The sequence below is a fragment of the Microcebus murinus genome, chromosome 1 (genome assembly GCF_040939455.1).
Source record: "Microcebus murinus isolate Inina chromosome 1, M.murinus_Inina_mat1.0, whole genome shotgun sequence".
NCBI lineage: Eukaryota > Metazoa > Chordata > Mammalia > Primates > Cheirogaleidae > Microcebus > Microcebus murinus.
The window spans coordinates 152088173-152111312 of NC_134104.1; the positions used below are offsets into that span (position 1 = coordinate 152088173).

Here is a 23140-nt window from a genome sequence, read left to right on the forward strand (position 1 = left end):
AAAATGACATAAAAAACAAAAGTGTCATAAGTATAATCAAACTCTGATTCTTCAAAAATAATAATAAAATAGACAATTCCCCAGCTAAATCTCAATGCTGAGGACTAGTATACTATAAAACACTTACTTATAAAACTACACCCAAGTTGTTTTACTTAGCAACATCTGACAATTTAATATAAAGACAGATTTTAATTTTGGTCCATGCTTATTTGGCTAAACATTTGTAAAGAAATCACTGATTGATTTTGGCACAATAAACCAATAGTACATTAACATAAAGATAAGTGTTCACTTTTTAAAAAGCAATCCTGTATTTATTTCAATCACACGATTACACATGAATTGAAATAAATAACAACAAAAATGAAAATTACACATGAACTTCACCCACTCCTCCTTCGACAACACAAGGTTGTCATTTATCAGATTGGTGAGCACCCTCCCAATTTTATTTTCCTTTTTCTTATAGTTTTAAAGTTTTATTATACAACATTTAAGATATAAGGGAAAAAAATAACATTACATTGAACACCTGTGTACCCACCACCCAACTTTGAAAATAAACATCACCACTAGAGTTGAAACCCTGTAGATATGCCTGCCCCTCAGAAAGTAACCTATCTTGCTCTCACGCATTCTTCATAGTTTACTTCAGGTGCATGTACCCCTAAACAGTACATAATACTGTTTTGTATGTTTTAAATTTTTATTTTAAATTCTTGAGTTCAAATGCTATATTACATGGACTCTTCACCGATTTGTTTTTCCTTAAATATTACACTTGTGAAATCCATCATGTTGACATAGATGTAGATTCAACAATGCTGTTAAAACATTCTTTGAAAATCTCTTGTATACATGTGTGAGAGCTTCTCTAGGGTGCATACGTAGGAGCAGAATCGCTGGGTCAAAATATACATGCATCTGTAACTTTACTAGATATTGCCAAATTGTATTCTAACTAGTACAAGAGTTCCCATATTCTATAGTCCTACCAACACTTTAGTTTTTCCCAATATGAAAAGTATGAAGGAGTATCTTATTGTGGTTTTAATTTGTACCTATGAGATCTTCAATGAGGCTGAAGATCTTTTCATGTGCAGACATTTGTTTCCTCTTCTGTACATTCTAGCTTCATTTCCTGATTAGAGTGGCTCCCCTAATCAAACATCTCTGGCTCAAATATTCTAAGGAAACACTTAGTGAAGCCTGGTTATCTGTATGTAGTAGGCAGAAACCATTCATTAACCCTTTCTTTTCCGTAACACAATAGTCTCACATGAAAACCAGTGTTTTGGTGTACAGAGTATTCAGTATAACATCGACACTCTTCAAATGTTAAATGCGCCTTTTCATTAATCTTTAACCTGCATTTCAAATAATCAGAATGCAAGCAGAAGACTTACCTGTGAAGTTTGACACCATACGCATGTAACATTAGGGCATATTTTTCCAAGATTAAACTAACAAATTAAAAAGCTGACCGTACCTTCAGATCAACAAATCCTTAAACATTAAAAACAAATTCCTAAATGACCTTTGAAACAGATATAACCTCAAGGAGGACAAAGCTGACACAAGCTGAAAAGCAGTAAACACTTCCACCACAAGTAACTCCTGACAAGGAGAAGGTACTTGGAAAGGCCAACAGCAACCACTATTCCAGAATCCACCATAGTGCAGGCCTCTGTCAGTTTCCTATTAAGAACAATGAGATGAACAATAACAACCACACAGGTTGCTATGAAAAGTAAACAATATAATATGGGAATGCTATACTTGTATATGATTTAATTCTATTTCTTGGATAAAGAAATGAAACAGAGAAAGGTTAAGTATTCATTCAAGGTCACAGTTAACAAATGATTCCAAGACCCAAATTCTTTACACTGCACCGTAATACTCATAGTACCTCTCCAATATGGGTCTCAAATGATTGTTAGAGGATACACACAGCAAGAAGAGGGCTGGGACCAGAAAAATCTAAGACAAGAAAAGTACTCAGACCTTAAGAAAAAAATTGCAATGAGCAAAAGAAAAGTTATCTTAAATGATAACGTGGTCATTTTCCTTTTTTCTGACAAGTATACTTTAGACATCAGCTGCCTTTAGACATCTTCTGACAAATATACTTTAGACATAATTTATTGAAACAAACTAATTGCCAGCTTTATATATATATGGCATTCATGAAACCCAATTTGTTAGTTAAGACACATTTAATAAAAATTCTCTTAGAAATTATTTTTAGATAAACCACCACCAATCTGACCAACTAAACGCCAGCTGATAGAATTCAAGTGGGCAAATATTGGACAGAAGGTTACCTACCTACTGCAGGTGCATCATACTCATCACCAAGCAGAATTTCTGGAGCAGAATATGCAAGAGATCCGCAGCTTGTAGTGAGCTTCTTTCCCGGTTGAAATTTGTTGCTGAAACCAAAGTCTGTCAACTTTACAAGACCTTGTTTTTCAAAGAAGACTACATTCTCTGGTTTTAAGTCTCTGTGAACCACATGGAGTTTATGGCAATAAGATATAGCATGAACTATCTGAGCAAAGTACTTCTTGGCCAAGTCTTCATTAAGACCCTCCTCGTGTTTCATTATGTAATCAAACATATCTCCTCCATCCCCAAGTTCTAGAATAAGATATAGTTTGGTCTGGGTGTCAATAACTTCATAAAGGCGCACGATGTTAGGATGCTGCACTAGTTTCATGCATCTCACTTCCTGGAAAAGATGACCAGTAGCTAGAGTGTCCAGTTTTGTCTTGTCAATAACTTTTACTGCCACCTTTTCACCTGTAAAAACATGCCTGGCAAGTTTAACCACTGCAAAATGACCTCGACCCAAGGTTTTATCCAGATCATATAATCCAGCAATCTTTCCATCATACCCTCGCTTGAATCCTGCCATGCTGCTCCAACAGAAGAAAAAATTTTAGACTGTTTGAAATAGATCTTCTCATATAAGAATATCTGGTGAAAGTAAGAAATTCATTTTCAGTGTCGCCATGGATATCTACAAAATAAGAGGAGAAACAAAATTAAGTTTCTGTGACTTTTCCATTTATACTCAAAATGGCTTCATTTTGTTTGTTTTTTCATTTTAAGAGAAGCCTGAGGAAATAAATTGAGACATAAAATGAGTTAGGGTCATTTACAAGAACCTATTTCTATGTTTAGCGATTACATTATAAAAGTTGAGAATTTAAATACCCAATTAAATTTTGCAAACTGAAAAAGAATTAGTTTGTTGGAAGGAATTTTTTTGTAATGTCAGAAGAAAACTGGCAAGTTTGATGAGCTATGTTTAAAAAAACAAACATTTTCCAAAAGTAATTTCAATTAGTGTCTTAAAAATGAGGCAAGAGTTGACAAGAAGGGAAAACACAAAGAATAAACATTTGGACAGAAACCCAACAACTTTTTCCCTGTTTCCCCAAGATCAGCAATATTTTAAGTGCAAAAAAAATCTAGTCCACGAAGCCTTCTCTCTAACTCTCCCAACTAGAATTGCCTTCTCTCCTAAGTATCTCCAAAGTGCCTTGGGACACTTCGATCCCATGTGGTCTTATTCTATAGGTATTTGGATACACTATCTCCACCCTGAGACTGGAAGTTCCTTTCTATTCTAAGGTTCTATTTTGTCTACCTACCCTCAAAACCTAGAACAGTGCTTACATATAGCAAGTAATCAAGACTATTTTATTAAAGTTTGAAATTCAACTTTTTTCCAAAATATTTATGAGGCAATTGTTTTTGTGTCACTACTGCCTAGGACAGCACCTGACACATAGTAGATGCTTATTAATAAATATTTGTGAATTGATGGTACTCACTCTTTATATTTAAAAGTTAGGCCTGATGGTAATATCTCTCTCTCTAAAAAAAAATTAAAAAATAAAAACTATGTGTATTTTTATTATGGGTTTGCAACTCTCAATCATAACTCACTATGACCTGCTTTTCTGACAGTAACATGCATGCATTCTTACAGATCATTTAAGTCTTAAAAACCATTTGGTGTTTTTTTTTTTTTTTAAAGACGTGGTCTTGCTCTTGCTCAGGCTGATCTCGAACTCCTCACCTTGAGCAATCCTCCCGTCTCGGCCTCCCCAAGTGCTAGAATTACAAGTGTGAGCTATCACGCCTGGCCCAAGACCATGTGGTTTTAAAGACCAAATTTCATACTGCATTTAAAATTGTCAACCTTTATAATTCCAAATATAGAAATAGGCTTTATAAATAACCCTGACTCATTTATAAAACAAGTGCATAAATTATACAAATTAAGATATCACTTCACAGGTTGAACTCCCACTTTTATTTTTTCTCACCAAAACTTAATGAAATTGAAAAATAAAGCCCAATGAGGAATATAGCAACCTCCCAAGACTAACGCTGTTTCTTATTATTATCCACCCTTTTGGTGAAGCCTTTTCTAATGCTCTCAATATACAGTTTCACATCTTCAGTTATATATTAAGAGCTGTACTTATATGACTTAATCTACTTAGATGAAAATACTGAATTTACATACAATAAGGTAGGGTTTTTTAAAGCACTAGCATTAAATTCCTTTAAATTGCATTTTTACTTAAAAGAACAAAAGCTGACATTTATTGAAAACCTACTATAGGTACTTCTATAAAATGAATCAAACTGGACAGTGTCACTGGATCTTGATAACCCTGAAAGGTCAGCATTAGTCTCATTTTTATAGCCAAGGAAACAGACTCTGCTCGAGGTATACGTGACATATTAAGTGCTAAAGCCAGGATTCAACCTAATTCATATTTCAAAGCCCAAACGCTTTATCAACATTTGACCACTTTAATTGATGTCACATTTAGAATAACAGTATCTTAAGAGTTAAAATGCCATGAAAGAGGTATATAAAAGAGGTACAAAGATATTCTTATACTGGTATCACTTTAGAAATGATCTAAATCACATACCTAGGACCACCTCAAAAAATTTATATATTACAAGCTTAAAAAATTAATGTTAATATGTTTACTAATATGTTTTTTATGTTTTACTAATTACTGTAATAATAAATAGTACTAACATTCACTGAATGAGTATTATATACCAATCACAAACCAAATGCTTTACATCCTCATTCAACCCTTATAATTTCCCTGACACAGGGATTGTTAGATCCATTTTGAGGCACAGAAATATTAAGTAACTTGGCCAAGGCTACAGGGCCAGTGTGTGAAAGAGCTGGGATTCAAACTCAGGGCTGCTGACATCAAACTTTAAAACTATGCTTTAAGTCTATGCTACATTACTTCTGCAAAATGATTTTAGAACCAAAACTAAATTATCAATCCTGTTTCTATTATGATTTTTTTAAAACAAGAAACCAATACAATGTATAAGTACTAAGGGGGAAAAAAAGCAAATTTCTTCTACATTTCGTCATCTGAGTTACATCTGTGTCATCTTCTATATCTTTGTCATCTGAATTCATAATTTTAATGAAAAGATTAAACAGAAATTGAAAGACCGTGCTTTATTTGGACAGCAGTTCCCCAAAAGAAATTTTGCTCAGGTATATTTAACTTTTTTTTTTTGGAGACAGAGTCTCACTCTGTTGCCCTGGCTAGAATGCCATGGCATCATCATAGCTCACTGTAACCTCAAACCACTAGGTTCAAGCAATCCTCCTGCCTCAGCCACCCAAGTAGCTGGGACTACAGGCACGCGCCATCGTGCCCAGCTAATTTTTCTATTTTTAGTAGAGACAGGATCTCACTCTTGCTCTGGCTAGTCTCGAACTCCTGAGCTCAAACAATCCTTCCACCTTGGCCTCCCAGAGTGCTAGGATTATAGGCGTGAGCAATCCTTCTGCCTTGGCCTCCCAGAGTGCTAGGATTATAGGCATGAGCCACTGTGCCTGGACAGGTATATTTAATTTTCAAAAGTAAAAACTGTAGGCTAACTCTGGGGGGAAGGAAATTATCTTTAAATCTTTAACTTCAATTAATTATAAGGGCAGTAATTATTCTTAAAATTCTACCTGAGTATATATTTCTATTGTGCAAGCTTGCAAGTATAACTTTAGCTTTCAAAACAGATTCCTTCAGGCTACCCCCAAGTTACATAACTTCGTTCTTTTCATCTATCATTTTAGATGTTGTCTTGGAAGGTGACACATAAATCAGATTTTCTAAATGCATCTGAGTTTTTAAAAATTTAAACTGTTTTATTACAAAACTAATAAATGAAAAAGTCTTTTTCCAGGGTCTCAGACACACAGAGATAATCATGATTAACACCTTGATATTTCTCTTCCCAGACCTGTGCCAGCAAAAGGGCACAGTGAAATAATTTTTAACCTATAGCAAGCTCATGGGAAAGAATCTGATAGGTCTCTTCACAATAACAGAGAACCCTATAATGAAATGATTAATCACTCTCACTATCAAAGAATTTACTTTTTGTATGAGCACACCTCTGTCCACTATCTATAAAACCACAATTAAAATATAAGCTGGGAACAGGGCATTATGATTAACTGAAGGTTGGGAGGGAAAAATATCCTTGTTAGTGAATATCTTTTAAAATACTAGTCCACCGTCTAATCCTACTATCAAGTGCATTTTGAGTCAGAGTAGGAAGTAATTAAATCGTTTTTTGATCTTTGAGGATCTTACAGTTCCCAAAAGTCATTCTGAACATCAATGCTAAATGTTAAGATGTGGCTTATGTAAAGTAAAGGTGAATTTGTACCGGCTCAAAGACATACCCTGCAAACTGCATACTGAATAATCCTTGTTATCACTGTGTTTTGTTAGTTGCTTCTTTCTCCTAAAGAAAATACAGAAAAATAATTTGGTTTAGTTCTATTTGTTTTAATTTTGCTTAAAGTCAAAACATATACCCTACGGCTGGACCTAGACAAAGGTACAAAAATGGCAAAATGTGTCTTTATAGTGACCTATTTAGTGACCTTCCCCTATTATCTTTCTGCTCTCTTGTGAATTACAGCTCCTTTAAAGAACATTTAATAACTAGGAATTTCAGAGTGAACAGGTACTTATAGATTTTTCCAGGTGACAGGTCAGAAAGATTACTCCCCCAAAAGGAAGAAATAATAACAATGAGCAGTATCTTTGCCATTTGCTAAATAACAGGCCCTGAACTTGCATTTCGCCTAATCCTCATTATGAACTTGCACGGTAGGTACAATGAAGCTCAAGTTGCCTGATGTCTCTGGCTCCAATCCTGCTCAGCCTGGCTTCAAAGCCCACCCCACCTCCAGGAGTCTCTACAAGCTCATGAAACACCCTCTACTATAGCCAAGGAGGGCAACTTTTACAATATACTAGCAAGTAAGGGGAAATCAGTTATGATGCCTACATCAGGGAACACACAATTTCACATCAGAGGCTTGCCATTTCATAGTTAAAAAAAAGAAACTATCGCTATAAACAAAGAATGTGACAGATCACTTATATCCAACTTCATGGCACAGTAAGGAAATACTGACTGAGATAGCTTTGCAGGCCTTTCCATGAGAAGAAAATATCTCACAAATAACTGAAAGCCCTAAAACATTCACACTAGGCCGATGCAGTTTATACTATACACAAAATCATTAAGCCCTAGCTCACATGCACTTGAGAGAAAAACGAGTGCAAGGGGGTGGGGGCAAATAGACAGGAAAGATAAAAGGAGGAGGAAAGGTAGGTGACCTCTGGATGTGAAAACAAGTCTCCTGACGGAAATGAGGAGTAATCAACCAGTCTGCTGCGGTGCACATGGAGCTGGCAAAGCCATGAGCACCGTTCCACATCTAGTGACTGGCGAGCTGTGGCATGCCTACCTGCCTGGTCCTTCAGCACCAAGTCAGATATGGTAGCTCCTCCCATAATCCTTGTTTGCTTCTCTCTTTCTAACACCCCGTTTCATCCAGTCTCTGTGGCAAGGCAGTATGGTAGTCCAGTGATTGAGCCCTGGTTCTGAAGGCCAACGATTGGATTTGAATCCCAGCTCACCAATCACTCAGCCATAGGAACTCAGTAAGTTACCTGACCTCTATGTACAGTCAGTTTCTTCATCAGAAAACGTTAGTAACACGAATATAACCTCATAGGCTGTGGTGAGAATTAAATGAGCTAATATAGGTAAAGTACTTAGAACAGTGCCTGGTACAGAGTAAGTATTCACTAAATACTATCTACCACCACTACATTATTGTTACAATGACAGCATTCCTCATTCCCAAACAGAAACTCTTTTAGTTGTTCACTGTACTTTAAGAGAATGAATTTATCAAACTATTATCTCTTTCTTGCTTTCATAAAAATTCTGCTAAATTCAGTTTCCTAAAATATACTAAATGGAAAATGAGTGCTCTAAGATTATAAGATAAAGGAAATAATGTCTTATCACCATTGCAGCTAGGCATCAAAGTCTGGTGAATTTTCAATAAAATACCTCACGAAATCCATTTGCTTTTAAAAGGATACTAAGATAACTTTCTATCAAATCTACCCTTTCAAAAAAGACTAAATACTCCTCTACATTTTTTTCTATTAAATATATTCTTATGGAAAATCTGGAAAACACAGAGAGGGAAATAAAAACAAAAAAGCATTCAAAGTCCTAGCACTGAAAATCAGTCACATTAACATTTTGGTGGTCAATCTGCAAATATTTATATACAGCTTCTTCCTTATGTTGTTTGACAAAGCCATGATCATTCTATACATAACTTTATATCCTGCGTAGTGTTTTTTTCATTTGACATTTTACTTTCCTTTGTTTTAGCATTTTTGTTTCAGTTATAATAGAAAAATCTATTTAGTTTAGGAGAAAAATGCAATTAGAACCCAGAGATTGACAAAAAGAGAGGGGAATTTTCAAAAAAATCATCCCACCCTTTATGATAACATCTGTTAATGTTTTGGTACCCAGCCTTCCAAATTATTTTCTATTTATAATATATATATACAGATATATAAACATATATATATTTATAATATATGCCCGGACACAATTTTTTTAATAAAATGGGATAATACTTGGGGTGGGGGTGGGGATGTTGGGGTAAACAGAGAGATTTGTAACTACTTTTAAAATATTTCTCCCCAAAATACAATTTGGACAAGTTAATACAAGTTCACTTTAGAAAATTTTAAAAATGCAGAAAAACACAACAAAGAAAATAAAAATTACCTATAATCTCATCTAGGATGACTTCTCACAGGTCCGAGTGTATATTCTTTATACTTATGCTTCCTTACAAAGCTAAGATACTGTACACGAAGTTTGATAATCACTTTTCCTATACTTTATAGGATGACTATTTTCCCATGCACTAAGTTCTTTTAAATCAGTATTTTTAATGACTACACAGCTAAGATGACATCTTTTTAAACAGCAAATACCACTAAAATAGGCCATTCTAAAGCAACCTTCTTATTTAGTACATGCATATAACTAGGCTGGACCTAAAAGAAACAGGCCAGCTGGCCAAAAGCATTTATAATATATGGAAACTCATGTTTGAGAAACAAGTACTAGTATAGTGTTGCAAGAATATACTGATGTTCCCCAGCTAAAGAGAGCAGAAGCAACTGAAGCATGTGGGTGTGGCTGGAGAAGAGGAAGGAAGTGTGGGTGGCCCTACACACGTTTTGCAAGCTGCTGAAAACAGTTGTAGAACCAGCTTCTGTTAAACCTACTATCAATTTGGAATTCACCCTGTTATTCTTGTTAAAACTCACTTTTAGCTTTTCATTGACATCATCACCATTGCAGTCTGGTCTATATATCAAATCTCTCCTACTCACACCTCTCCCTAGGAGAGATAAGGACAAACAGTATGCTGAACAAAGGTGGCTCTGCCTGGATACCACTCTGCATCAATCCCAAGGCCTGAGAAAGTAGAGAAGCTGAACTTGCACTGTGTGCAAAAATTATACTACTACTATAGTCTCTATATATTAAGTAAACATTTTGTTGGGAATATTATAAATTTTCCCCCGAAATAAGACCACCAATATTCCAATACACAAAAACCTCCCAAACATACTAAATGCTTTTTAAAAAATCTATGCCAATGCTCTCCATCTAATAGACAACTAAACGTTGAGTTTTTACAAAGCTACACTAAAACTGTATTTAAGTATCTTATATATGCCCTAACAGGTAAAACTGTACCCCCAAATCTTTAATTGCCTACTGAAGTATGTTCTAAGTCTTCATCAATTTTAATGGACACAGGGCCATTGAGGGGACTAGACATGTCATGCTGAGAACCCTGCTCCAGTCTCTCAAGGCAGTGATCTGGTTGCAGAATTCTTAAAGTGCTAGTTTAAGTAATCTTTATTTCCTCTAAGAAAAAAGCTATAGTCTAGGATATATCAAAGAATTTGAATGCATTCAGGAGTTAGGCAAATCATGAACTGATGTAGAGGAGTATTTACTACTTGTAGAAAGGGGTTAACATCCAAGCCACAGAACTTGTATTGGCAATGCAGACAACAAATTCAAATTCCTAAACAATTCTGCCTCTTGTTAAAGTGATGAAAAATGCTAAGTGTGTCACCATTTCTACCTAAAGGTAGATGAGACTTAAAAATTAATATAGTGATGGCTTTGGCATTAAGTGCTCACATAATAAATAATGGCTTAAACAAAAGCTGGTGTGTAGACATCACTCCAAAATAAAGCCAACCCACAATTACTCATTGCTACCAGCAAAACAGAAAACTTCAAAGTTACAGAGAATTAAAAACTTAATAATCTAAATTATCTTCCAAAGCTTTTATTAGCACTGTCAAAACTCATTTTAGCTCCCTATCATCTTTTTTCCCCTACTGATATTGTGATGAAGATTGTCATTAAAAAATGATCAAAAAGACTGTTGATACAGAAAAAAAACCCTAATCCATAAACAAAATACTGGCACTGAACATCTCACTGACTCTGACTTTAAAAACATGATCAGTTGGGGATTCTTACATGGGTGGCACTGCAAGTCACCTTTCTAAAAAGCAATCTGTCAATTCATGTATAGGTTGAGCATCCCTAATCCGAAAATCTGAAATCCAAAATGCTCTAAAACCTGAAACTTTTTGAGTGCTGATATGCCACAAGTGGAAAATTCCATACCTGACCTCACGTGATGACTCTCAATCAAAACACAGTCAGAACTTTGTTTTATGCACAAAATTATTTAAAATATTGTCGAAAATGCCTTAAGGTTATGTGTATAAGGTATATACAAAATATAAATGAACTTCATGTTTACACTTGGGTCCCATCCCAAAATATCTCATTAAGTATATGCAAATATTTTAAAATCAGAAAAAATCCAAAACACTTCTGGTCCCAAACATTTCAGTCAAGGGATACTCAACCTGTATCAAGAGCCTTAAAATAAGCAATATCCTTGATTTGTAATCTTAATACTAGATTTATGTGTTAAAGAGATAAAAATGTGGACAAACATTTATATTCAACAGTGTTCATTGTGATATTTATATATGCAGAAAAATCAGAAATAACCTGAAGGTCTACAATAAGGAAATGGCCGAATAAATCACAGTATAATCCCCATTAACGCTATGCCACTGCATTTTGAAGCTATTTAATCTCATGGGGGAAATTCTCACAACATAATGTTAAGTTAAAAAAAACCTTATATACCAAATTTCATAGCATATGACCGCCTTTTTAAAAAAAAAGCATATAATTTGTATGAATATATATATTTAAAACCCAAAATGTTACATTAGTAAGATCAAAAACTTTTTTTCTCTTATGCTTTTTCTTTTAAAAGTTTTGACAGTGAATATGTACTCTTTTATATTTCAGGAAAAGCAGAGGTTATTAAAATTTTGACTTTCTACACATACTTATTCAATTTACTTTTCCATTAAGAGAAAGATATATGAAATATAACAATTTCCCTGAAAATACAGTCTACTATACTCCCTAATGCCTATTTGTGGAATGGTAATAAACAAGACATACTCAATGAAATATTCTGCTTCCTCTGAGGGAGAAGATATGCACCTGCTTCAGGCTGCGGAACAGGAACAGAGTCATTTTCATTAACAAATAATTTGAGTCCTAACTGTATAGGATCTTACAAATGATTTAAGAAAACAGGATCTACATATAAAAGGATAAATAATTATACAAGTTAGCCTAGGTGAGGTATGTCAAAGACAAAAGGACACTAAAGAAGGGCAGGATCACCAAAAAGAAAGGGGCTGCCCACAGACCAAGGCTTATCCTTCAACAGGTAGTACTGCAACACCATTCCTAAAAATGGGATAAACAGAAGCAGCAAAGTGAGAGTGCCTATGGCTGGCTGGCTGGCTGGCTTGGGAAAGGAGAATATCAATCTGGGTGAAGTTATGATTTAAGCAGAAATGAGATAAATTTAGTAAGGTTAAAGAAAAGGCTAACTCTGAAGAATCCCTAATGGCTCACCATTTAAGCAACTGTGATGGACACTTACCCTCTCAAAACTAATGGAAAACTTGCCATACTAAATAATTCACCACATATCTATCTCTGAATTATACTTAAGTTCAATCAATGTGTCATTAAAGAGTTAAAAATGCACAGGAAAAGCTTTTCATAAAAGAACTGATATTAGGCCTCAACAGAGAGGAATATCCTTAGGTATTAATATGAAAGTAACATAGAAATAAAGTTATTAGAGAATTCAAACCAATTTTAAACATCCGTGTCCACTTCAAAGTTCCATAAAACACTAACTTTTTATTATGACTTATTAGATCTCTCTCATTAACACCCATATACATACTACTTTCCTAAAAATCTACTACTAACCTAAATGGGTTTATACAGAAATGAGTTATAACAAAAACCACAGTTGATTTTTCTTTCCTACTCTCATTTCTAATTTTAAAAATGTCTTTTACTGTCACAATTGCCCATTAGAATTCCTGTTTTGTTTGAATGCAGGTCTCAAAAAAAGGAAACAAAACTCAGCTACTGGGAATGTGTGTACTGTGCTTTTACATTTGTTATCATTTAATTTCTCACAGTGAGTGAAATAATGGAGGTATCATACCCATTTTACACATGAGAAAGTAGAGCCAAAGAGGTCATGGTCCTACACTCAGGTAAGAGCCACCTAGGTTGGATTCCAAGCCCTGCTGGCCCCTGGGCCTTGTGGTTTTTTCCCTGTTAACAACACAATGCTTTTACCTATATCTTTCTAATTTCTAGGAAAACAAAAGCACTAAAATAAATCTATTTTGATATTTTTGATGTTCCTCCAAATCTGATATGCCTTGCAAGTTACCTGCTCCAGCAATCAGTTAAACAGAGGAAATTTCCTAGGGCCACCAAAGACTCACCTAGTAAACTTTACTAACAAATAATTCCATTAAAAACTTTTTGAAGTGTTTAGAAACTGCTTTTTAAGTTGAGAAAGGAAGTTACAGGAAAATAACCATTCAAAAAATAGACTGAGGTAATTAGTAGTCATCTAAAAAATAGAAGGGCACCTTGAAAATAACTTCATACAATTTTTTGCATACAATTTTGTGATAGCATCACTCCTCTCCAGCCAATACCAAGTAAGTAATTCAGGTAAAATTTAGGCAGGCTCTATTTTCTCCTTAAGAACTCTATCCTTTCCCAAACTGCAATTTTAATATACTTTGCAAATTACATTCTTTCCATTTGTTTCTCAAAAAGCATTTTCCTTCACAAGAGGATTAGCAAATATTCATAAAATAGAAAAGGCAAAGGACAAAATCAAGCCCTCAAACCGTAGACTGAATATTCTCACTGCAGATTTCTTTAGCACCATTCATAATAGTTTATGCCAATAAAGAGAGAACTGTTTAACCTGCAGAAAATGAGGTAAAACAGAAAGCTAAACCTTACCTTAAAATACAATCACTCTGCCTTTGTCTACTGCTAAAAAGGCTGTACGTTATTATGACGATTTTAAAAAGAGATCCATGAATATAGTACACTCCAGCTTCTGTCCAACAATCTGTCCATGAATATTTGTTAGCATATCTGAGTATTTAATATATCCTAAATCTAAAATGAACTTTATCTAGGTAAGTCATACTGTAAAACTTACATTAAAATATCTAAAAGATAATGTCTCTAATACAGAAGAACCAACATAATTAAATATTAAACCAAGTTTGACATATATTCCAATACTTTCCCCCAGCCATACAATATAGAGTAAAAGAAAATATAAGGGCCTAAGAGGTGTGTGTGTGTACATGTGCAGGGAGGGAATATCAGAGAAGGAGCTAGGATAGCAGTCCTAAGAGTCAACATTTCAAAGTATCACATAGTCAACTTTTCTTATTATCTTCATTAAAGAGGTGCACTTTAGGAATGATCAAAATTCACATATCAGCAAATATGCAGAGCAGCAGGACAGCACAGTGGAAAAAGTGCCACAAGATCTAGAGCCCAACAAGTCACTCAACTTCTATGAACAGGCATGTCTTTATCTATAAAACAAAGATAATCACCACCGTGGGCAGTTATTGTGAAAGCTAAAAGGGATAATACATATTAGAAGGTGTGAATGGGATCACAATCACCCAAGGATTCCCTCCCCCCAAATTTTCAGAACTAGCCTCCCTCCCAGAAGACTTCCAATATTTGAGACGGGGTGTATACATAGTTCCCCATCTTATTTTACTATCAGTACCCTCATCCCCAATTGGCCCAACAAACTGGTCCCTAAACACCTCTACTGGATATACTAGGAAGGGCCCTGCCTTGAGTTGTTTACTGTCTCTCACAGGAACAGACATGCAAAAACAGTTGTTTTCTCTTAAATCTGCATTGGGGAGTTCATAGAAGACTTCCCAGAGAAATTATTTTTTGTATGTTTGAGCTAAGAGTTGAAACTGGTGATGGTAGGGAAGAGGCTTTTCAGGAAAGAGACTTAAGAGAGTTTAGTGTGACCGGGACAATATATGCAGAGTGTTAAGAGACGAGATCAGACAAGTATGTAAGTGCCAGATACCCAAAGGGTACTCCGTGCACATAATCAGTTTCTACTTCTCTGGTCTGGCCAGCCCTTACCCAGGCTTTACCGTCCAGCTTAAAGGTCACCTTCCTAACCAGCCCTTTCCTGTCCCCACCTCCCTGCACCTACTCACAGCACCATGCCCTTTGCCACCATGCCCCTTATCACAATTGCGGGGTCATATAACTATCTGTATGATTGTGTGGTTAATGATTTGTACCCCCTCCTAGACTAAATGGTAAGATCAGTCTATGTAAGGCTTTCATCTATTTTATTCTGTATCTCAGGGCCTGCCAAGTATAACATCAACCCAAAATATACACATTTTATTAAATGAACAAATGAAGGCTGGCATAAGAAGCCAAAGAAGAATCCGGAGCAGATCAGCAATCAGAGACAACAGTTTAACAAATCAGTCTGGCAGCGGAGTGAAGATCAGACTGGAAGGGCAACACCAGAGCTGTGAGACTATTGAAAATGTCACCAGGTAAATGATTACTTAAAGACTTAAAAATGAGGGCAGCCAGTATATGCACAGAGATGATGAGGATGTAGTAGAAAAGACACATTTTGGAAATAGAATTCAAGAACTCAATGCACAGAGGGAAAGACAATGGGAGAAATCTAGAATGACTCTAGTGAAGAGTGGTAGCTGGTGATGCCATTTTCTCAGATTTACAATGGGACAGACCATATTAGCATAAATGAAAGATTTGCTTCTTGTTCTAAAACTATATGATTGAAAAACAATCCAAATCCAACCCAGCTGTATTAAAATGGGTATGGTTTCTATAATAGGCTGACAAAATTAATAAACTAAAAATTAGATTTTTAAAGTCTCTTCATCAAGAAACTTGAGTATGCACACTACCTTCCTGGCATTACTCTGGTCTGGGGATATAGAGATGAAAGAAGTAGTAGTGTTTGCTTTCAAGGAAGTGACAGTCTTCTGGGTTTGAGAAAGATAACTGCATGTCAACAAGTGAGAAAATGAGGCTCAGTGAGGCTGTGATTTGACCACAGTTATGTTGTGTAATCTAGAGCATTTTTTCATAACTCACATTATATGGTCTAGGCAAATATGCAGTTGAGAGAGTATGGTGTTTAGATAAAGACAAATCCAATCTTGCCTTGGGCCTGGAGACACTCCAGAACTTGAAACATCATGTCAAATGGACAGATACTGCCCTCTGAGTTTGAAGTAACTGCTGAGTAGCCACATGGCAGCAGACTAGGGGGCATAACACCATAAGGAAAGGGAAAGAGGCCTGATTTGTCATGGAAGAGCCTACCTGAACAGAGGCCAAATGCTGGGGGTGCCAAAGCAGACTCTCAGGAGGCTCTGGAAGTGACAGCAGAGAAATCATGTTCAAAGAGGAAAGAGCAGAAATCCTCCTTTAGGCAGGTCCCTCCCCTACTACCAGCCAGAAATGGTTTCCCATGGAACAGAGGGCCACAACCTAAAGCAGATGTGCAGGAAAGCAGATGAGGAAATGATCCTCATCTGTGTGGAAAACGTAGCTCTGGATTATCCAGAGCAGACAACACACTCCCAGTGCTCACTCATGAGGCCAGTAAGCTTGAGGGATTTTACACCAGCTCTTCCCAAACTAAAACAAAAATGCCAAAAACCTTTCTCCCCCATCCCCCAAAGCTACTGCCCCATTTCTTGCCTTCCTTTTCAAACGCTTTAAAGAAAGAAAAGCTGCATTGTCGGTGCCTCAGCAACTCCCTTTCACCTACTTGGATCTAAGTTCTTCTCCCATCACTTGACCTTGTCTTCTCATCCTCCCAGAACCCTCTGGGCCTTTTCCCTTTTTCTCTGCTGGGGAACTCTACCTACCCTTCAAGACCTCATCCCAAGTCAGATTGTTCATTGCCCTCATCTCTGGGCTTCTGTAGGATTTTCCTTAAACCCCACCACGGTACTCTGTTTGCATTATAACTGTTTACATTGGTGCTCCCCAATAGTTTCTAAGCTCCTAAAGTCAGGAACTGGTTTTTATTCACATTTCTACTACTACCCTCTATCCTAGGGCCCCAAAAACAGACACACAAAGGTTCCATGAATAAATGATCAAAAGTTAAGTTTATCTTCAAAACTACTAGACTCCACTCAACTTTTCTAAGTTGCTCTAAGAATTTACCTGCACATACATGCACACTGGGAAATACATAAATTCAGAGTGACAGTTTTCTTACAAAAGCAACTTGACTGAAAACTCTACCTTTTGGTTGTTAAATAAGCATCTGGGATGCAGCTAAATTTAGTCTTTTGGAGTTCCTCATCTGTTTTTATTCCTAAAATTCTGGGCATGTGGAAAGTTCATTTGTACCCTTTTCTTCCTAGGCAGTGTAATGAGCTCTTAGGATCAGACAAGCTGCTACAGGGAAGAAATCATACCTTATTTATACTAGTGCTTAGAACCATAGCTGCTCAGTATCTCCTAAAATAAATATTTTTCTATTTAGTTTCACTTTCTATATGAGGGAAGCACCTACAGTGAAGTTAAGATAAACAGTATTTCCTGCGACCAGTAAAAATATCACGAAAGCCTTTCAATTTTAGTAAGGACATTTAAAAGCCTTTCTTTTAGGATGTGATTAAATCTGAACCATAAAGGCCCAATCTAGACTTCTGGTCTAGAAAAATAAAAATTAGTATAACTTCTGAGTTCTAGCATGTTTCAAACTAATGGATCTTACTGCAATATATAGAAAAATTTACTCAGTCATAAAAAATAGGACAAGGGTAATTTCTGTGCACAAAATGAACAATAAAAAGTGATTATACAAATTTAAAAAATGAAAGGTGGCCAAGTTTCCTGCCCCAAAACCAAAAAGGATGAGAGTATTAAGAAAAGTTAGCAACATGCACTTGATTTTCTACATTGCTTCAATATGTGACCTTGGGAATGTCATGTAATTTCTCTCAATTCTAGTTCTGTAAAATGGGAATGTCACTCATTTTCCCCACTGGGACAACTCCACAGATAGTTGATAAAATAATCAACAAGTATTTGGCGTTCTTTAAAAAAAGGAACTTGTCTAATTAGTATGCTTTAATCAACACTTGTACAGTACGTTCTTCTTGAGGAATCCAATTCCAAGAGAAATATTTAAGCAGACGTTGAAGACAGATTTCCTTAAGGGAATGATTTATAAATCTGGAAAGCGATGTAACAAGATTATAAATTAACAAATTGATTACATAAGCCTTGACAATCCAGGCTTTAAAGTTCTCTGATATAGATTCTGATAAGTTGGAGACTGGTTTAGGACATAGCGCTTCAACCACATACAAGGAACCCAGGAACCCAAACTGAGGTAGTCCATATTTGACAGGAATTTGGTGGAGATTCAACAGGATGCCCAACACTTCCAGTTCCATCACTCTCAAGCCATGCTTCATCTTAAAACCTAATAAAATGTTTAACACATGAAATCAACTTTACCACCACTCCTAAGACTTTGAGAATGCACTCAACTAAATAAAAGGGGGAAAAAGTAACTTGACAGTTTCAAAAGTCCTATATCCTTAGACGTTTGTAGATTTAAGAACCCCACTGCTAAATTCTCGCCAAATCCTGCAACTCCCTATGAAGCTACTGGATTGTATCCGATCCAACTGTTGGAAATAACACAGCTTCAGGAACCCCCGGGGATAAAAGGCTGCCACTTTACTGGATCCCAAGTCCGAGTAAAAGGTAGGAAGGTTTTTAAAAAATGGTCCAGAAAGAAATCAACAGGACATGACTATGGAAAAGAACGTAGGTTTTCCCAGTCCGAAAAAAATTCTAGCTCTCCCTGGGGAATGGCACTGCTCCTCATCCCTACCCCGCTGCCCTCTCTCCACAGACAACAACATCTCCACTCCATTGTAAAGCTGCAGTTTGACCGAGGAACCCCCGTGCTGTACTGCATCCGCTCGAAAAACGAAAACAAATTCAGAGAGGAATACACGCCCTACGGAGAGACGGGCCCCGCGGGCGCCGCACTCGGCCCGCTCCGGGGCGGGGCGCGGGGATGCGGGCGCCTTCCGAGGTGCCGCAATCCCGCCGCGGCCGCAAGGGCAGGGCCTCGGGGCGCCCGCGGCTCGCCGCCGCAGTGACGGCTCCCGCCCGGCCCCGCCACCGCCCCGCGCCAGGCCGTGCCGCGGGGTCCGGGCCGCCGCAGCCCGGGCCCCGCGTCCGCCCGGGCCGCGCGCTGCAGCCAGCGCGGGGAACGCAGAGCGCGCCTTACTTTCCGCCTGCGGCGGGCGCCCCGACGCGAACGCCCAGCCCCGCAACGGCGGAGGCTACTGGGGCTGCGGAGGCAGGCCCCGCACCCCCGCCCACGGTCGCCGCGCCCCGCCGCGCTCCGCACTCGCTCCTACCTCAGCCGGTAGGCGGGCGTCCGTCCGCAGCGGCCGCGGCGGCGACAACTCCCTCCCGGCCGCCGAAACCCCGCACCCAGCGCTAATCATAATACCGAGCGGGCGACCGGCCGCGGGGAGGAGGTGGGCGCCGAGCTGCGCCTGCGCGGGATGCGCGTCAGTGTGACGCGAGCGATGGGGCGTGGCCGCGGGAAGGGCGGGCCGGGGCGCACCTGCGGGCTGGCGCGCGGGCTGCTGGCGGGCGTCCTGGCGGCGCCCCGACCCCAGCGAGTCTCGGCTGCGGCGGGTGGGAGGAAGCGGGTGAGGCGCCGAGGGGGACGGGGGATGGTGGAAGAGGAAGCACTGGGGACGCGGGACAATGGCCGGGAAAAGTAGCGCGAGCCGTGTGGGGAAATCGGAGGGAAGGGACCGCGTCCCTACAAGACTGCGTCTTGGGAGTGGGGGGCAGGGAGCCGCGCGCACTTTACCCTGTAAGGTTCGCCCCATCTCCCGCCCGGGTTTAAACAAGGAGAGGAAATATATATATAATATACATATGCATATACACATGTATGCATATACATAATATGATTTTTTTATCTCTACAATTTCTTCTCTGTGGAAACCTAATTTGAAAGAATTATGTTGATTTTGTTGTGGCTATTCAAGCTAAAGAAGAAAACCCCGACATCTGAATGTGCTGCTGGCTTTAAAGGTCAGCGAGGAGACACTGGCCCGACCAGGCGGCTCTGGAAAGGGTGGAAAAGTTAACTGTCCTGGGAAGTATTAAGAAGTGTAAAGCACGTGAAGTCAGGGATTCAAAACACGCCAGGCATTAACGGTAGCCAGGGATGGTTCGGCGGCGCGGTCCCCAGGCTGGGTAGCTCAGGAGGGGAGCTTAGCGATGGCGGGAGCGGGTGCAAGGGACTACTCTCTACTCCCGCGCTGGAAGCAAGGCCTGCAATGGAGACTAGCCCTCCAGGGTTCCTGGAAGGGAGCGCCTACAAGCCAGATGCCAGATTTCTCCACCCTGCTTGGCCCTTTCTGTTTCCCCCTCTGTCCACCCCTCCCGGAAAAAAGGACCCTAGCAAAGAAGGGCACAGGCAAAAGCTGCTCAAGTTTGGTTGAATTAACTGGAGGGACAAGAGAAATCTAGATGGCTTTGGCAAATCTCTGTTGACCTGCTAATGCCAAAAGCCTTTTTGTTTCCGGGCTCTCTACAGCATCAACTTTGCATGTCTGAAGATGACTGAGAAGCAGGAGTGGATTGTTGCCAGGTGCAAACTGTGTGATTCCCAGGGTAATAACATGAGGCTTTCTGTTAAGGGGGGGACTCCCAGCCACCATAATACCCTAGCGTTGTGGAGGTGCACCGGGGAAAGCCTCAGGCAAGGCCTCTGCTCCTCAAGGCCTCACCTCTGGGATCTCTCTGAGTTGGGAAGCCCAGAAAGGAGTAATCTCATTTTGATGTGGAAATTGCAGCAGCATATTAAGCAAGAGCTCCTAAGTTGTATTTGTGGAACTCATTCCTTTGTTGCTGGAAAGCTGGCAGACCATGCACTTTTCTCCTCCGGGAGGTATCACCATTCAGGGAACCCTATAGCCAACAAAAGGGAGAAAATGCCACTATAATGATCTCTCAAGGGAATCCCAGTGGTTGAAGGCCTCCACTCCTAGCTCTGTAGTTTCTGAGATGTAACAGTAACCACAGAACAATGACTAATAATGTGTAAGCTCTTGAAAAATATACTGCTGCTGTTTAACTCAGGTTTTGAATAAATTCTTTAAGGAAAACAAAGGCATGAGAATAGTAAAATAATAGATGAAAAGGGGCAGAATAATAAATTGATTTAAATAAAGTTGGCTCCAGTTCTCTTCCAGAGAGGGATGCAGTACTGGCCACATGGTAAATCATTTATTCATCCCCAGTATTTCTTGGGAAGCTGAGTGCTGCTGGCAAGAACATGACCCATTTTTGGTTCCACACCATAAATGTGGTAACATGATCTGATTATGCTTGGGCAATATTTTAAGATATTCAAGTACAAATTAATATATTATTACTTAACTTGGAATTTAAGCAAATGTGCATATTGTTAATGAAGAAACCCCTTCTCCAATCTGCCCTGGGGCTTTCTTCGACATACACTGCTTTTTTAATGTTAGGTCTTTTTATGGACCTGTAAGAAGCTTTAATTAGATATACAGCACTCTACAAAACGACAAGATGGAGCATGCAGGCTTGTATTACAGTCTGTGTGATTCAGATCTCAAAAGTAACATAATGCCACTGATTTAAGGAAGAAGTTGTTTATTGGAAGGAAACCAAGGAGGTGCTACAAATTAGATCAAGATGTGAAAAGTGAGCAGATTTATGAAAGAATTGCCATTTTTATCTTGGGCCCCCCAAAGCAGTATGTGTTATAAGGTTATCTTCTTCTCTAGATATGGTTTGGTAATTTATAAAAAATGTAAACTAAATACATTTAAAATAATACAATGAGTATTCATATATAGTTCAATTTTGAGTTGGCACTTTAATATGATTCTTTTTACGTATTTAATTAGTCATTTTGTACATTGATACTTGTGAATTTCTAAATCCTGCCTTTGTCCCAGCAGGACCAAAATAATACTTCATTGGCCTAAACACTTCCTCAAAGACTCTCTCACCACACCCTTGACATCAGTTAACATCTCTACAACTTTTGTCTCAGTTAAGGCCCAATATGTGTGTGTATAATATATTTTGATAGTTGCAAACAAGGATTGGAAATGCCAGTACTTCACTCTGCTTGTTTGCAACCAGTGAACTAGGAGACATGGCACACATTGTCTGGCATTGAACCCTGTCTTCAATGCTAGCTGCTGTATAGCTTTGGGGAAGTTGCATAACCTTCTGTTTTCTTATCCATAAAATGGGAATGATGGGTGATGATAATGATATCTTTTAAAAATTAAGGGTTTTCTTTTTTTACCTACGTTTTTACCTACGTTTGATTTAAAGCACTGGCTCTCAAAAGTATGTGCTCCCTGGACCAGCAGCTTCAGCTTCTCCTGGGAACAGGATTGAAATGCAGATTCTCCAGCTCCCCCTCAGACCTATAAATCAGAAATTGGTTTCTCTGTTTTAAGACCTTCGGGTGATTCTGATGCAGGTTAGAGTTTGAGAACCACTGTTGGTGGGATTAAGTGAGTTTATATAAAGTATTAGAACAGTATCTGGCATATAGTAAGCAGTATATTAATGAATATTTTTAAAATGAGTGCAGTATGATCTTGCCAAAATACACAAAGTCTAATTTCAGTCAAAAGTGGTGTTTCCATGTTGTTCCTTAAACAAATAAATCCTACTTAATCCCTTGTCCAAAGATTTTTCAATACAACCTGCTAAGCACCCATCTCCAACCTTCCCAGTTCTCAGAAAGGGAATTGCTTTTTCACATGTCTGAGCCTTTGCCGGTTCTGGTCCCTCTGCCTACAAATGTCACCTACTCCTTTTCTCCACTTTGTCCATTTGCAATGTCCTTACGCTTCAAAACCCAGTCCCAGTGTCACTCCCTGTGTTTCCCCCACGCTGCCCTAGTCTAGTCAGAGCCAGTTCTCTGGGACCAGGTACCATCCACTTATTTACAGTATCACACAGTTTTGTAACTGTTTACTGTTCCATCTTCTCCCTTTGGATCTTAAAGTCCCGGAGGGCAAAGATTGTATTTTATTAAAATTTGTGTTCATGCCACCTAGCACTGAGGTTGCAAATA

General features: G+C 38.4%; 1 protein-coding gene across 4 annotated transcripts in view; it reads right to left on the reverse strand.

The window, feature by feature from the left end:
• The window catches only part of SNRK (SNF related kinase), a 58841-nt gene extending 39303 nt beyond the window's left edge, over positions 1-19538 (reverse strand). Inside the window, exons 1-4 of one of the 4 annotated variants that reach the window (XM_012771027.3) lie at positions 19401-19538; positions 16318-16367; positions 6767-6828; positions 2335-3028 (exon numbers count right to left, since the gene is read on the reverse strand). In XM_012771027.3, the coding sequence (XP_012626481.1) occupies positions 2335-2923 (589 nt within the window). In that variant the 5' untranslated portion in view covers positions 2924-3028; positions 6767-6828; positions 16318-16367; positions 19401-19538. Of the gene's footprint in view, positions 1-2334; positions 3029-6766; positions 6829-16317; positions 16368-19400 lie in introns of those variants that run through there. The other 3 variants (XM_012771026.3, XM_012771028.3, XM_076006975.1) reach the window with 3 other exon arrangements.
• Positions 19539-23140: the final 3602 nt, after the last annotated feature.